The sequence below is a fragment of the Heterodontus francisci genome, chromosome 5, assembly GCF_036365525.1.
Source record: "Heterodontus francisci isolate sHetFra1 chromosome 5, sHetFra1.hap1, whole genome shotgun sequence".
In the NCBI taxonomy this organism is placed as follows: domain Eukaryota; kingdom Metazoa; phylum Chordata; class Chondrichthyes; order Heterodontiformes; family Heterodontidae; genus Heterodontus; species Heterodontus francisci.
The window spans coordinates 71263579-71280679 of record NC_090375.1 but is presented as its reverse complement, the minus strand read 5'-3'; the positions used below and the strand labels follow the sequence as shown (position 1 = coordinate 71280679).

The window sequence follows — 17101 nt, the reverse complement described above, 5'->3', positions numbered from 1 at the left end:
CACTTGCTCAGCAATAACAGGCTCACTGACTCCCAGTTTAAGTGGCCACTCAGCTCCTGATCTCATTACAGCCTTGGTCCAAACATGACAAAAGAGCTGAACTCCAGTGGTGAGGTGAGATTGGCTGCCCTTGATATCAAGGCAGCAGTATGGCATCAAGGAGTCTTAGCAAAACTGGAGTCAATGGGAATCCTAGTCATACCAAGCACAAAGGAAGATGGTTGCGGTTATTGGAGGTCAATCATCTCGTTCCAGGGCATCACTGCAGGAGTTCTTCAGGATAGTGTCTGAGGTGCAACCATCTTCAGCTTTTCTTTTCTATTCGTTTTTGTGGGAATCACTGGTTTGGCCAGCATTTATTGCCCATCCCGAATTTGCCCTTGAACTGAGTGGCTTACTAGGCCATTTCAGAGGGCATTTTAAGAGACAACCAATTTGCCACATTTGAACCAAGAGAACATTGGTGAACCACAACAATCGGCAACTAGCTTGTTAATGCTAGATTTATTAATTGAATTCAAATTTCACCATTTGCCGTGGTGGGAATCGAACCCATGTTCCCAGAGCATTAGCCTCTCCTCTGGATTACTAATCCAGTGACATCACCACTACGCCACCGCCTCACATGCTTCATCAATGACCTTCCATCATAAGGTCAGAAGTGGGGATGTTCGCTGATTGTGCAACATTCAGCACCATTCGCGACTCCTCAGATACAGAAGCAGCGACCTGGATGACATCCAGTGGCAAGAAACATTTGCGCCACGCAAGTGCTAGGCAATGACCATCTCAAACGAGAGAATCTAACCATCTCCCCTTGATTTTTAAAGGCAATACCATCGCTGTATTCCCCCACTATCAACATCCTGGGAATCGCCATTGACCAGAAACTGAACTGGACCAGCCACATAAATGCTGTGGCGACAAAAGCCAGTCAGAGACTGGGAATTCTGCGGCGAGTAACTCAGTTCCTGTCTCCCCAGTGCCTGTCCATAATCTACAAGAGACAAATCAGGAGTGTGATGGAATACTCCATTTGCCTGGATGGTTGCAACTCAGGAAGCTCGACACCATCCAAGACAAAGCAGCCCACTTAATTGGCACCCCATCCACCACCTTCAACATTCACTCCCTCCACCATCGACGCACAGTGGCAGCAGTGTGTACCGGCTACAAGATGCACTGCAGCAACTCACTAAGGCTCCTTCGGCAGCACCTTCCAAACCTGTGACCTCTACCAACTAGAAGGACAAGGGAAGCAGATGCATGGGAGCACCACCATCTGCAAGTTCCCCTCCAAGTCACACACCATCCTGACTTGGAACTATATCGCCATTCCTTCACTGTCGCTAGGTCAAAATCCTGGAACTCCCTTCGTAACAGTACTGTTGGTGTACCTACATCCCTAGGACTGCAGCGGTTCAAGAAGGCAGCTCACCGCCACCTTCTCAAGGGCAATTAGGGATGGGCAATAAATGCTGGCATAGCCAGCGACACCCACATCCCACAAACGTATATAAAAAAAAAATTACAGGGCTGAGGTGAAAGCACACCTGGAGTAGTGTGTGTAGTTTTGGTCTCCATATTTAAGGAAAGATATACTTGCCTCGGAGGTGGTACAGTGAAGGTTCACTAGATTGGTTTCTGGGATGAGAGAGTTGTCCTGTGATAAGAGGATGAATAAATGTTGCCGACACTCTGGAGTTTAGAAGACTGAGAGGTGATCTCATTGAAAATTCAGATTATGAAGGGTCTTGACAGGGTAGACACTGAGAGGTTGTTTCCCCTGGCTGGGGAATCTAGAACACAGGGGTACAGTCTGAGGACAAGGGGCTGATCATTTCAGACTGAGATGAAGAGAAATTTCTTCACTTAAAGGGTTGTGAATATTTGGAATTGTCTCGCCCAGAGGGTTGTGAATGCTCCATTGTTGAATCCATTTAAGGCTGAGGTAGACAGACATTTGGTCACTCGGAATCTAGGGATATGGGGACCAGACAGGAAAATGGCAGAAAATCAGCCTTGATCGTATTGAATGGCAGAGCTGGCTCAAAGCACCATATGGTCTACTCTTGCTCCTATTTCTTCTGTTTTTAAGTGCCTGCAGTACACAAAATTAATTTGATTAAATGGAAAGTAAAATTTGGCAGTGCACTAATTTGGATACCTAACAGTTGTGGTCAGATGAGCTTGGAAAGAAAGCTTTTGGGTGTTTGAGCAGAATCTGTTATGTTAACTTTGGGGTGAAGAGGAATAATCAATCATGCACAACAATTGTATCTTTTAGAGGTAGTGAAATAGACATTTTATCAGGGCTGTGAAATATTCTTTGGTTTTATTATTCCATTTTACTTGCTGAAGAGCAGATGGACAAAATTCATTTTAATAAACTTCATTCATAAAGCAAAATATCAAAACATGATCTAAAAAGACATTTTGTACATTGCAAAAGTAGTAATCATAGTTCCAAGGCACCTTGAGGCACATTATTCCAGGTAGCATTGGCTAAGTACATTCAGACATTGCAATTCAAAGGATGCTACATTTGCATTGACATACACTGCTGACATTGGCAATACTACATTCATTGTGCATGAAAGAATACTACTTTTTACATTGAGTTATACAATTTTCTCAAGTGTTAGCACTAATACAGTCATTTCTATCTAATGTCATTGTACTTGAGAGAATGCTGTATTTATATTGAGCTGCTTGGTTTCAATTAGTTGTTATGACCAGCTGAAAAAGGAGCCTAGGGGTCCCTCTCAGCCTTCACTTGGTCTTGCCGTAATAGGGTTTAATTTTAAACACACCGTATTTTAACTCCCCTTTGTTGAATTCTTGCTCACCGCTTTCCAATTATAAGGCAAAGAAACCAGCACAAACAGGCTTTCTTAGGTTTAAAGAAGAAAAGTTTAAATTTATTAAACTTGAACTTAAAATCTAATTCGGTTGATGCCTAAGGGTACACAACGTGCCCACGCTATCATGCGTACGCGATACACACATGCAAATAGAGACAGAAAAGAGCAGAAGAAAAATAAAGTGGAAAAGTTTGGGGCAATATCTGAAGAGTTGTTATAGTTCTTCAAGCTCACTGTAGAGTCCTTGATTGTAGGTAGATCTTGCTTTTCATTGGGGCCCAGTATTCTTAAACCTTATTTGCTGTAGGAGAATTTTCTCTCTTAGGATTCATGTGTCTTCAGTGGATTCAGAGGCTTGTGAGAAAGATGGGTGCCGACAGGAGAGATCTTCAGTCCAGGAGCAAACAGACACTCAGTTTAAACTGTTTGTACAATTCAGAAAACCCCAGGTTGCCAAGCAGGTTAGTCATGTGACTAAATGGCTGACCATGTCTTGGATTGTATTACCTTAGCAGTCTCTGGAATACACGCAATACCTGGTGATCAAGGTCCATTGTGGGTTGAATGTGTCAGGGAATGGTCCTTTGTCCTTCTAATCACAGTCTGTTAACATGCAAATGTCTTTTCCAGCCATGGCTGATCTGTTTTACAGGTACTTTCTTCACTTCAGTAACAGTTTAAAATGAATGTTCATGACAAAATTAATGTGCCTTATTCTCGGCAGGTGGGGGCCTATTATGACATAGTATTGGGACAAATTCTATCCAAAACATTTGGGAGTTGCTCCATATTTATTGGAGATATCCAGGTTCCAGTGGTGTGTGTTCAGCTGGAAAGAAAGTGTTGGATGAAATGAAGAGAGACTGGATAGGCTAGGGTTGTTTTCCTTAGAGCAGAGAAGGCTGAGGGGGGACCTGATTTGAGGTATCCAAAATTATGAGGGGCATAGACAGGGTAGATAGGAAGAAACTTTTTCCCTTAGTAGAGGTGTCAATAACTAGGGGGCATAGATTTCAGGTAAGGGGCAAGAGGTTTGGAGGGGATTTGAGGAAAGATTTTTTTCACCCAGAGGGTGGTTGGAATCTGGAACACACTGCCTGAAGGGGTGGGAGAGGCAGGAACCCTCATAACATTTAAGAAGTACTTAGATGAGCACTAGAAATGCCATAGCATATTCGGTTACGGGCCAAGTGCTGAAAAATGGGATTAGAATAGATAGGTGCTTAATGGCTGGCATGGACACGATGGGTCGAAGGGCCTATCTCTGTGCTCTATAACTCTATTACTCTATGACTCTAAGATAGGGAAGAATGAATGAAAAGTGAATAACCTTCTACTGTGCTTCCATTCTTCATTGTACATGTGGTACTGAGGTTTTGTTTTGATCAACTGTTTGGGGTATGTAGGGAAATTATAGCCAGAAATATGTACTGAGTTTATATCATGAGTACAATCATTAAAAATTTTAACTATTTGATTTCCAGTGATAAGTTAAGAAAAACTGAACTTTGTAGAAACAGGTATTATGGACTTTAAGCTATTTTATAATAAAAAAAATTAAAGTTCATGAAAATGGATAGTGCTGGTAAAATATTAAGAGTTTATATTTCAGTGCTTTTTGATGCCCTTTTTTATTTTTATAAAGGCTTTCAGGCAAAATTTAAGAATGCAGTTTCTTTACTGCAGATTTATCCAGAGACAGATTATTAGCCTTGTAGCATATTAACAATTGAGGGTAAAGGTGTTCAAGATTTGGGCAAATTTTAATGTGCAAGCTTTTAATTTCAGCATGGGGCCTCTGGTATACTTGATGAAATCTTGAACAATTCCAAAAAGTAGTTTGTTGTGAATGTTGTGCTGTACTACTTTCACTTGTTCATTTACCTGACACGGTTACAAAAATGTTGATATTTAAAACTATTCTTGAGTTTTGAGCTTCACTTTTATGATTTAACTGAATTGCTCAATTAAATTACATCTGTCGTAGGCATGTCCTGCTTTGTTATTCAGTATATGTAGCCATTGCAAAGAAAACAAAGTGCTAAATATTGTGCCTTCACCTTGAATTGCAGCTAAAATACAGGCAATGAAAAATGCTGTTGCTAAAAATGACAAGAAAAGAAGAAAACAGCTGGTAGAAAAGGTTGCAAAATGTGAGGCGGAACTGGAACTAAGGCATGAGGAGGAACTTAAACAGCTCACTCGGTCACTTGATAAGTCTAGTACGGTGAGGGAATGATATTGTGTTTAGATTCTTCCAAACAAAAATATTATATGGAATACTATAGATTCTGTCCTTTTATGTCATAAAAAAATTTCTGGCATTAGTGCATGATTCTGATTCAGTTTGACAGCTTTAATCACAGGGTAATCTCATTCTTGGTATTGCTACGTAGCATAAATGTCACAATGGAAGAGTCACCATACAAGGAATGAAAAGCATAAACAATCAAACTTTAATTGTACTTGCAAACACATCAGATTATTTTCTCCTATTTTGAATGAAGAGTGAAAAGTTATTTGATTGTGACACAATCTTGAGCTTTATTTTCATGGTTTATGATGTATTCTGAATCTCTGGCTTGTCACAGCTTTAAAATGGATTCCCAATCCTTTGTTGTGTATAAATCTAGCTGCAGTAATTTGACATACAATATTGGAAGGAAAAGTGAATTTGCAGAGTTCCTGATGCATTTTCGTTGGTTATTCATTCTTGCAAGTGAAAACAAAGCTGAGAATAAACAGTGCACTTTATATCTGCCAGTTCATTTTCAGTACATCATTGAGTTCTTAAACACAATTTTAAAAATTGGAGCGTTACCATGGAAACCTACGGAAGTGGATACTGTCGATGAAACTTATTCTGCATGAGGAGGAAAATAAAGTCTTCAGTGTAATCAAATCAAAACTTCATACAATTTATCACCTCATTCCTTCACAGTTTGAAACAAAGCTAATGGTAGAGCCTAATTATGTAGAGCAATTACTTTCATGGATTAAAAAATCTTAATTTTACTTCATAAAATTTACCAATGCAGTCATAATTTGCCCAACTTGCAGGAATTGTAGTTGGGACTATGTAGTAACAGGCACAAAGTGTGTTATCACAAAATTATGCTGTAGCTTCCTGCCTTCAGCAACTCATGAGTAACCAATCAAAAGCTGCAATTTAAAATGTTGTGCATTTTTAACATACACAAGCTACTCCATAGTCTTGCAGTCACCAAGTTATCCAGAACATTTTAAAATCATTATTGCAGTACTTGTCCTTACTCTTTTTATATCAAAATATTTGTACAACATACATACATACAAAAAATTGTCATTTCTATTTCTCATGGGAGAAAAATTATAGATTCTGTAAGTCAGTTTGGTTTTAATTTCATTGACGCATGTAGTTAAAGTGTTGTAGTATACCTAACATGTTTTCAGCTATTATTGTATTCACAGGACAAATCGATAAGGCAACTGAAAGCCTTCTGATGAAGGGTCACTGACCTGAAACGTTAACTCTGCTTCTCTCTCCACAGATGCTGCCATACCTGCTGAGTATTTCCAGCATTTCTTGTTTTTATAACAGAAAGTCTTGGTGTTCTGTTTTTGGAATTTAGTCATATGATTTCCATAATATAAATTAATGCTCTAAAACTATGTTAAAATGGGTATCTGAGGATAGCTTTTAAGTTCTGATCATATTTTTTCCCTTTAGGTTGAATCTCCTACCAATGGAATTGCAAATTTAGAATTGGAGATCGAAAATGGAGAAGAAATTAAGCAGTCTCGGGTATCCAAAGCTCAGAAGAGAAGGGTATGTTTTTGTCTATAAATATCTTGATCATATTTTCGCTCTTAATTTTTTTAAAACTAAAACATGCAGTGCAGTGTTTTAAGTTCAAAATAGTGTTTGTGATCAAATATTAGAGAATGACTAACATTTTTAAAAATATATATTTTCAACTCCAATACAAGGAGAAGAAAGCTGCTCAGGACAAAGAAAGAGAAGAGCGAATAGCTGAAGCTGAAATAGAGAATTTGAAAGGAGCCAGACACCTGGAAAATCAGAGACTTGCTGAAATCCTTGCTAAAAGGCAGTTACAGATCAAGCAGATCCCATCTGATGGTCACTGCATGTACAAGGCTATTGAAGATCAACTTAAAAAACAGAGTAGTCTATTGACCCTTGCAGAACTAAGGACACAGGCAGCTGAATATATGAGAAGTCACATGGATGATTTCCTCCCTTTTCTGACCAATTCTAATACTGGAGACATGTATACACCTGGTAAGTATTAGTGTGATGCTTCAAATACTTTGTTACTGATTCTGTTAAAAGTTAACTTGCAGTCATGTTTGTGTTTTATTTCTGTGTTGCACAAAGGAACAAGTATTGTAGTGTTTTCAAATATACTTGTGCTGCACTGTTTTTTCTACTATTAGAGGCCCTTAGTGTTCTTTAGCCAGCACATGTTACTTTTTTATTTTTTTTTTAGAATCTCTAGCAATGACTTTTCGTCCTGCTCACACACATGCAACTTGGGAGTGCCATAAGACTTTATCTCAATTTGCCTCATTTTCCTTGTTTATATGTTGATCTCAGTGATTTTGGCCAGGATTTTGTCATCGTAATGATGGCAAGACTGTCAGCTTTCACCTTTGTTACTCCTCTGAAATTGGCAGCAACCTCTGGAGTCTGCACATGTGTGGTTAAACCTGGAAATCCAAAACCTACTGCCAGTGATGATTTTCCAGATGATGCACTGTTAAGGTCCCCTCAGACTGCAGTAAATGGGAGATCTTTGAATTAATGAGAACTTCCACTCTTTGTCTTGCTATAAAAACCCTTGAAGAAGTGCCCCTTATTGAATGAGGTGTAACTGGATTTTTAACGACATACTAAGTTCATAATTACTACTAAACAGCCTTACTGACCCTGGAAGAGTCATTTTCTATTTGTTAAATGTCAAATTTCTCCATTATGGTAAATTCCACATTTTAATTATTTTAATAAAGTTTGATATTTTAGCTTCTACCAATGAGTATGCCCCAATAATTTATTTTGCTAGCTGTAAAATTTAAAATTAACAATAAAGGGATCGTGATTTTTGTTTTCTGTGTTGCTGTCTGTGAGAATACTTCATTTGTGATTGGCTGCTTACCTTGCTTTATGACATCACCGTTGCTGGATGTCTGGAGATCCCCTTGACTTGGCACCAGATTTAAACTGATATTGGGAAAAAGGAAGTCCGCACCACACAGATCGCTAGATCTTCGTGGGCAGCTATCTTTGAGGTCATCGACGAGCGCAGTTGCTTCTCTGCTGACCACAAAATACGGGACGTTGTTCATAGTGATGGGATCAACTACTGGCTTGTATGTTGATGATGCCCACCTGCACTTTTCTAATGCGATCATTGACTCTATGATTGTCACTTTACTGACTGCCAGATCGTTGACATTAAATTGTGGCTAAGCCAGAACTTTCTAAAACTTGGTATTTGTAAAGCTGAGGTTATCCTATTTAGCAGCTGCCCTTCCTCAACTTTTACCTTGGGGTGAATCCAACACACCAAGTATTCTGTGCATCCCTAAGGTGCGCTTCAAACTCCATACCCTCTCCATCACCAAGACTGCTTACCTTGACCGAACAACATTGCCTGCCTGTGCCATTATTCTACCCCTCATATTGCTGAAATCCTTATCCAGGCAATTTTTACTTCTAGATTTGACCCCTCCAATGGGCATCTCTCACTAGCTCCACTTTTACTTAAACTACAGCTTGTCCAAAGCTTCTCTGCCTGAATATTGCCCTGTGCTGACCTCACACATCACTTCGATTTCACGAAATTCCATTGGCTTCCTGTCCCTCAATGGATTGAATTCAAGATCACTGTCTTTGTTTAGAAATCTCTTTGGTCTTTGCCCACCATAGCTCTTCAACCTCTTCCATGCTCTTCTGTTCTTCAACTTGGGCTTCCTATGCATTGTCTTCCATCCCTAACAACCCCTTCCACTGCACTCCATTGTTTGTGGCAGAGAATTCCTTTATCTCAGCTTACTCTCTCTCTTTCTAAACTCCTCCACTTACTCCTATTCTCCCACCATCAAAAACCTCCTCTTTGACCATGTTTTCATTTATCTCCGCTTGATTCCTCCGTTAGTGCTTGGCATTTGTTTCTCTCCTGTGAAGTACTTTGAGATATTTTCTTTGTTAAAAGTGCAATAAACAATTTCTTTGTATTTTATTACAAAATTACCTCCAGGACATTCTCATCAACAGCTTATTTTTAAAAAAAATTGTTCTGAAAACCACTTTCCTAAACACTGACAAATCAAAGCTAGATTATTCTTTTGTGACGCACAATTTGTAGTGTCCCACAGGTAACTAATCTTCAGATTTCTTCTGTTTTTGTTTTGAGTTTTTTCTATCTGATTTTATAACTTATTGACTTAAAACATTAGCTTTTTAACTATTTACATATTTACTAAAATTTTGTAGGCAGAATTGAGAGAAAACGTCAAAGGTTTTTAGATAATATGGATGCAGGGAGCTTATTTGACTTGGACTAGGAACACTAAACTATGGAATTTCGCTTACTTTCACTCCTACATACAATACACAGACACATGACGCACACAAACGTAAGAACAGAAGGTATCGTTACAATGATGTGTATTTGTTATTACAAATTAAAATTGTGTGTGGATCTCATATAAAATCATTAAAACTCTTTATTTCTGCTATTTGACTTCCCTGTTATAACACATTTTCATACTTTTTGTAATGTTTTTCCCATTTATAATTTCCTGTTTCGTTATTTGTAAAGTGTTTTGCTTTTGTAAACTTGTCGTGGTGGAATACACAAACTATCACAGATCTAAAGTTTTTCCGAAGACTCTATTTTCTGCCATTCTAATTTTATTCTCTTTCAACGTTCTGGGATAAATCCCATCAAATCCTGGATGCTTCTGTTTTAAGCCTTTTCAGCTTGGTAAGAACTTCAGCCGCATTTATATCGAAGTCCAGAAATACTTCTGGTACTTTTTATTTGTGAAGTGCATGTTGGTTGTGTTTTCCCCAGTGAATACTTTGAGAAAGTAATCATTAAGAATATTTACTATTTGCTGAGATGATTATACCAAATGGATAACTTCTTTTTGGAATATGAAAGGGCGGGGAAATTGTATTAGAATAAATAAGTTCAATTGAAAAGCTAGCACTAATATGATTGTCTTAGTGGTATCATTCTGTGCTCTAATTTATATAAATCTCATTTTTGACCCTTGAATTCCTCCTGAGAAAATTGGAGCTAGGTATTGTGGGATAGACAGTAAAAGTAGGCTATTGTGGAGGATTGCGTAAGTGTGGATTTGGTCATTTATTTTTTCACTTTATTAAATTGTATTTTTTAAACTTCCCATCAAGAATCATATACACTAAATTTGTTGAATTTCAAGATGGATGAATTAAAAAACATTAAAATTTTGTCTCCAGCGTGTAGAAGCTGGTACAAAGTGCATTAAAGGAAATAATACATTTATTCCTGTTCCCAGCAATTCAAGAAAATAAAGATCAAACGCTCAGTTTTAAATCAGAAAAGGAACAGATTCAATTTTATTCAGCATATGAGATCAGAGTAACTGCCGTTGATATCAAGGGTATTTGACCAAGTCATCAAGAAACTATACTAAAATTGAAATCAATGGGAATTGGGGTGGGGGTGGGGGTGGGGAGGGGGAACTCTCCACTGATTAGAGTCATACTTGGCACAGAGGAAGATGGTTGAGGTTGTTAGAGGCCAATCAACTCAGCCCCAGGATATCACTGCAGGAGTTCTTTAGGATAATGTCCTCAGTCCAACCATCTTCAGCTGCTTTCACCAATGCTCCTTCCTCCATCATAAGGTCAGAAGTGAAGATGTTCTTTGATTGCAGTGTTCAGTCCCATTTCCAATCCCTCAGATACTGAAGCAGCCCATGTCCAAATGCAGTAAGACCTGGACAATATTCAGTCTTGGGCTGATAAGTGGCAAGTAACATCCGAGCCACACAAGTGCCAGGCAATGACCATCTCCAATGAGAGAGAATGTTACCATTTCCCCATGACATTCAATGACATTGCCTTTGCTGAATCCCACCAATAACATCCTGGGAAGTTACCATTAATCAGAAACTTAACTGGACCAGCTGTATAAATACTGTGGCTTCAAGAGCAGGTCAGAGGCTGGGAATTCTGTGGCAAGTGACACACCCCCTGACTCCCCAAAGCCTGTCCAACAACAAGGCACAAGTCAGAAGTGTGACCATGCAAAAACAGAATATGCTGAAAATACACAGCAGGTCTGGCAGCATCTGTGGAGAGAGGAACAAGAGCTAGCATTTTAGGTCATGACCTTTCATCAGAACTGGCAAAAAAGTTAGAAATGTAATGGGCTTTGAGCAAGTGAAAGGGAGGAGGTAGGGGGAAGAAGAACAAAAGGAAAGGTCTGTGATAGGGTGGAGGGCAGGAGAGATTAAGTGACAAAATCGTACGAAGCCAAATAAAGAAACAAAAGATGTGAGGATGAGGTGTAAATGACAGAATAGCAGTCCTTCAAAGACAAAGTTAAGGGATTAAGAAAGTACGGGGTAGTGGGGAGAGGTGAGGGAAATGAACCAGCAAAAAAAAAAGAAATAAAAGGGGCAGAGGATATGATCCAAACTTATTTAACTCAATGTTGAGTCTGGAAGGCTGTAACATGCCCTGTTGAAAGATGAGGTGCTGTTCCTCGAGCTTACTTTGAGCTTCATTGGAACACTGTAGCAGTCCAAGGACAGAAAGGTCAGAATGGGCAAATGTAGAGGCTACAGTTCACTAGATTGATTCCTCAATGTTCTATGAGGAAAGATTGAGTAGAATGGGTCTATATTCTCTGGAGTTTAGAGGAATGAGAGGTGATCTCATTGAGGCGTATAACATTCTTCGAGGGCTTGATGGGGTAGATGCTGAGAGGCTGTTTCACCTGGCTGGAGATTGTAGAACTAGTGGTCATAGTCTCAGGATAAAGGATTGGACATTTAGGACTGAGATGAGGAGAAACTGCTTAACTCAGGGTTGTGAACCTTTGGAATTCTTTACCCCAGTGGGCCACATTGAGTCTGTTCAATTGTTGAGTATATTCAAGACTGAGATCGATAGATTTTTGAACACTAAATATTATAATCCAGAAAGCCAGGTGGTGAAGGATAAAACTAGAGCCAATCTTTACACATTTATTTCAGCATTTATTTACAGAGATGCAAGTTACAAACGTATATCTCCTCACCCAACAACTACTTTTTGTTCCATTTTATAGGGGCAGAAGTGAACCCCAGTCAATGCCCACAACCTGCAAACAATTAAATGTAATTAACAGATTTTTTTTCTCTCTAAAGAAAAATATTAGAGTCTATATGTACAACCAAAATTTCAAAAGTTAAATCAAAGACTTCCATATTCTGTACAAAGCATTACATTGCAAGATGCCTCTGCTCCACGACCCCCAAGAATTTCTTTGTACATGCATTTACTTTGGTAAAACAATCCAAGTTGATGACTTTAATTTTAGAGCTTAATTTAAGCCAACAGGTCAAAATGTAGTCTTTACTCACTCAGACTTTTCATAGAGTGTACAATATTCCATTATGATTATCTATAATTATCTACATAAAAATCAATGGGTATACTATCTTCAGTACACCCATTGTACAGAATCTCACTTAAAATATTTGACAAATAGAATCCCATATCCACTGCCTCCCCAAAAGCCAGTGTTTCGGCAGCTAAAATACTTTTAACGACCCTTTTGATGTTCTTAGCTTCCCAAGCTAAAGAACATTTCCCATTCTCGCCTATCAGAAATATTATGAAAGCAACTGCACTAGAATACCCATTAGGAAGCTTAGCATGTGAAGCATCACTAAAAATGACCAGCTTGATGTTCTTTGGGTCACCTAAGGATGGGAACTTAAGTAAGCATTTATTCAGATTTAACTGTCTTGATGTTTTATTTGCCTGCGCAACATTCTCTACTTTAGGCTACTTCATCATAGCACTTAAATCCAACATGTCAAAATTAGCATCTGGTCTAGTCTGAGTGCACAACCAGTTCAGTTGACCAATTGAGCTTTGCAGTTACTCTGTCTCTTTAGATATAACATCATCGTTCTGCGTTGACCTATCATGTTTAACTGGGATGGAATAACAGTTTCTGAATAGGATTGTTGATTTATTGCAGACCTACTTTGCTTTATATTTAAAAAATATATTTAAAAGCCCCTCAAGATTGACTCCCAATTTTAAATTCTACTCTAATCTTATTAATAACACATTCCTCAAATTCTGCAGTACTGCCCCATGAGAAATCGCCAACATGCATCATGAAGATGCCTGGAAGTTTTCCTTTGCGATACCAATAAAACATTGTGGTATCTGCTTTTAGTTGGACACAAGCTATTTTCAGCAAAATAGATCTCAACTGAAAAAATACCATACCGTGGAGGTATCATTCAGCCCATTGACTCATTTGTTTAGTTTCCATAGTTTTCCTTCTGCATCTGCTGCCTCTTTGGGCAGTTGCAGAAACACTTCTCTCTGAAAAGTATCACCCTGTAGAAATGTGACTTTTATGTTGATTCCTGTACATGAGTATGTGGGGTAAAAAGAGCTAAAAAGGTTTTTAAGATTAATTTTCCAGTTGTGGAAGAGTCCAGTCTAACATCTGTATTATCTAGTTGCTCTTCAAAACCCCTAGCAATTAGATTCACTTTAGCCTTAAGTCCCATCTGCATTTCCTTTAGAATTGTACCCTTTATTTTATATTGTCTCTCCATGTTCTTCCTACTAAAATAAATCACTTCATGTTTCTCTGCTTTGAACTTCATCTGTCACCTGTCTGCCAATTCCACCAACTTGTCTGTCTTTTTGAAGTTCTACACTATCCTCCTCACAGTTTTACAATGCTTCCAGGTTTCGTATCATCTGCAAACTTTGAAATTGTGCCCTGTACACCAAAGTCCAGGTCATTAATATATATCAGGAAAAGCAAGGGTCCCAACACCGATCCCTGGGGAACTCCACTGCAAACTTTCCTCCAGCTCAAAAAACATCCATTAAACACTACTCTTTGTTTCCTGTTACTCAGCCATTTCCGTATCCATGTGGCTACCATCCCATTTATTCCATGAGCTATAACTTTTCTCTCAAGTCTGTTCTTCTTTTGGGCCTCCTTATCTCGAGAGACAATGGATACGCGCCTGGAGGTGGTCAGTGGTTTGTGAAGCAGCGCCTGGAGTGGCTATAAAGGCCAATTCTGGAGTGACAGGCTCTTCCACAGGTGCTGCAGAGAAATTTGTTTGTTGGGGCTGTTGCACAGTTGGCTCTCCCCTTGCGCCTCTGTCTTTTTTCCTGCCAACTACTAAGTCTCTTCGACTCGCCACAATTTAGCCCTGTCTGTTGTGTGGTACTGTATCAAACGCCTTTTGTAAGTCCATGTACACCACATCAACTGCATTGCCCTCATCAACCTTCTCTGTTACCTCCTCAAAAAAAACTCCAACAAGCTAGTTAAACATGACTTTCTCAAGAAATCATGCTGGCTTTCTTTAATTAACCTGCATTTGTCCATGTCACTATTAATTTTGTCTTCAGTTATTCTTTCCAGAGGTTTCCCCACCACCAAAGTTAAACTGACTGGGCTGTAGTTGCTGAGCTTATCTTTACACCCTTTTCTGAACAAGGGTGTAATGTTTGCAATTTTCCAGTCCTCTGGCACCAACGCCGAGTCTGAGGAAGACAGAAAAGTTATGTCCAGTGCCTCCACATTTTCCACCCTTGCTTCCCTCAGTATCCTTGGATGCATCTCATCTGGTGCTTTATCCACTTTAAGTATAGACAGCCTATCCAATATGTCCTCCTTATCAATTGTAAACCCTTCTAGAGTCTGAATTACCTCCCCTTTCATTATTGCCTAGGTTACATCTTCTTCCTTGATAAAGACAGATATAAAGTATTCATTTAATACCTCAGCTATGCCCTCTGCCTCCATGTGTAAATCCCCTTTATGGTTCCTAATCAGCCCAACTCCTCCTTTTACCACCTAGTTCAGTGCTAGCATTCAAATTGCTAGATTGTGCTAGAGCGTCACATATAGACAGGCTTCTGGTTCTAATTGGGGTTCGGTTCTTGGAAAAAAGACTCCCTGTTGGATCAGATGTCTGCTGCCTTAAAATTTCTAGGGCAACAGTCATTTCCTGCAGTCATGGTAGAACAAATAGGACATTCTGCGGTGACACAAAGAATGGAGGACTGTATGATTGCTAGATTTCAAAATGGTGCAGATACTGGGTGCGGGCACCAACACAATGGAAAAGATAAATACAGGAGGAATGAGGATGAAAGCACCTTTAGCAGGTCTGATATTACAGCAGAAAACAATTAGAATAGCTATAATGAGTGAATGAATCCCAGGAATGCCCAAGGAACAGTTAATAGGAGCTTCAGGTATGACGCAAAGTATCATTACGGAATGAACTGCCCAAAGTGGAGAGGCGGCGTTCATTACATGACATTGAAAATTCTGAGGCAGAAGAGGAAGATGATGAATCTGAACAAATTGTACTAGTCACAAGGAGTTTTAGTCCTGCGATGAATGTGTTCGTTACAGATTCATTCAACTGTGCTGTGATAGATAGTGCTTGTATGTTAACATTGTGTGGAGCAGATTGGTTAAAATGTTATCTGGATACACTCAGTAGTGAGGATTGACACAAGGTTAAGGAGAATAAAAGTACTACTGGCTTTAGGTTTGATGATGACAACACATTGAAGTCACTGAAGAAAGTTGTAATTCCATGTAAAATAGCTTGAGTAAGCCACTTTAGAGACTACATCAGTACTGATAGTGAGATGCTTTTACTGTTGAAAAAGGCACAAATGAAACTTGATATGGAGCATGATAAGGCAATTGTTTTTGGAAAGTCAGTGGATTTGCCACTTACCCAGCCAGGGCCACCTGTATGCCCTTAACAAAACCTCTTGTTTCTATTCTGACTGTCAGAGAAGTATTAATGGCATCAAGTGATAAGAATTTTTTTAAAAAGCAAATTGTCTTAAAGTTACATAGTTACCCTTCTTGTCAAAGATTAAAACCCCTGCTAAAGGATGCATCCTGCAAAAGGATGCAGGTGTGATTGATGAAGTGTATACAAGGATAAATAGAGATTAGTGAAAAGTGTGAAATCTGTAAAAAGTATCAGAGGATGCCACAGTGTCCTATTGTAAGCTTTCCATTGGCATGTGACTTTAATGAGGTAGTTGTCAAAGATTTAAAGGTAAGGAACAAAGACAAATATTTTGACTCTACATTTTATTGACCAGGCGACTAAATTTAGTTTTTTTACACTAATACATATTGAGAACAAGAGGGTTATTATAGACCATGTTATGAAAAAATGGATAGTGACTGGAATTGGGACTCCATTGAAGTTTCTGACTGATAATGGAGGTGAATTTGCTAATGATGAGTTCAGAGACGTGTGAAAACATGAACATTATGGTCATGAATACTGTAGCTGAAAGTCCTTTCAGCAGTCGGCTCTGTGAAAGGAATTGAGGTGATCGATGAAATGCTGCATAAAATCTTAGCTGACCGACCAAACTGTAAGTTGACTACTGCCCTGGCATGGGCGGTTCATGCAAAGAATTCGCTTCAGATGGTTGGAGGGTATAGTCCCTATCAATTGGTCTATGGGCGAAATCCCAAATTGCCTCTTTGCTGTGCAACAGTCCTCCTGCTCTAGAAGATACTACAATTAATTCAGTTTAATTTTCTGCGTATTTGAATGCTTTGCATGCAGGGAGATGGTTATTCATCAAGGCTGAGATCTCAGAGAAAATGTGGAGAGCTCTGAGGCATTGTATAAGGACAACTGAGCCAGAATTTAATTCAGGAGATTTGGTGTAGTCGAAGAGTGGATTGTAGGGAATTGAATGACCCAGGTAAGGTAATAGGTCGTGATGGTAAGACAATAGTTATCAAACATGGAACTCAAACTGTTAAGGTTCATTCCTCATGATTAATCCGAATTGATTACAAAGTCTCAGAATCTGAGCAGCTGATAGAAGGAAATGAGGCAGCTTGTATTTCAAATGCTCCTGTGTTTTATGGTGAAGGTCCTGAGGAACAGAATACAATAGATCAAGGTTTGGATAGTGGTAATGT

The 17101-nt window shown here is 39.0% G+C and overlaps 1 protein-coding gene across 4 annotated transcripts in view; it reads left to right on the top strand.

Annotated features, from left to right (window-relative positions):
• otud6b (OTU deubiquitinase 6B) overlaps positions 1 to 17101 on the top strand; it is a 35161-nt gene that overhangs the window by 4009 nt on the left and 14051 nt on the right. For all 4 annotated transcript variants that reach the window (XR_010975049.1, XM_068031623.1, XM_068031625.1 and 1 more), the window contains exons 2-4: positions 4937 to 5091; positions 6574 to 6672; positions 6834 to 7146. Coding sequence is in view for 3 of the 4 variants with exons in the window: in XM_068031623.1 (XP_067887724.1) it covers positions 4937 to 5091; positions 6574 to 6672; positions 6834 to 7146 (567 nt within the window). In the remaining variant the exon portion in view is untranslated. The remainder of the gene's footprint in view (positions 1 to 4936; positions 5092 to 6573; positions 6673 to 6833; positions 7147 to 17101) is intronic.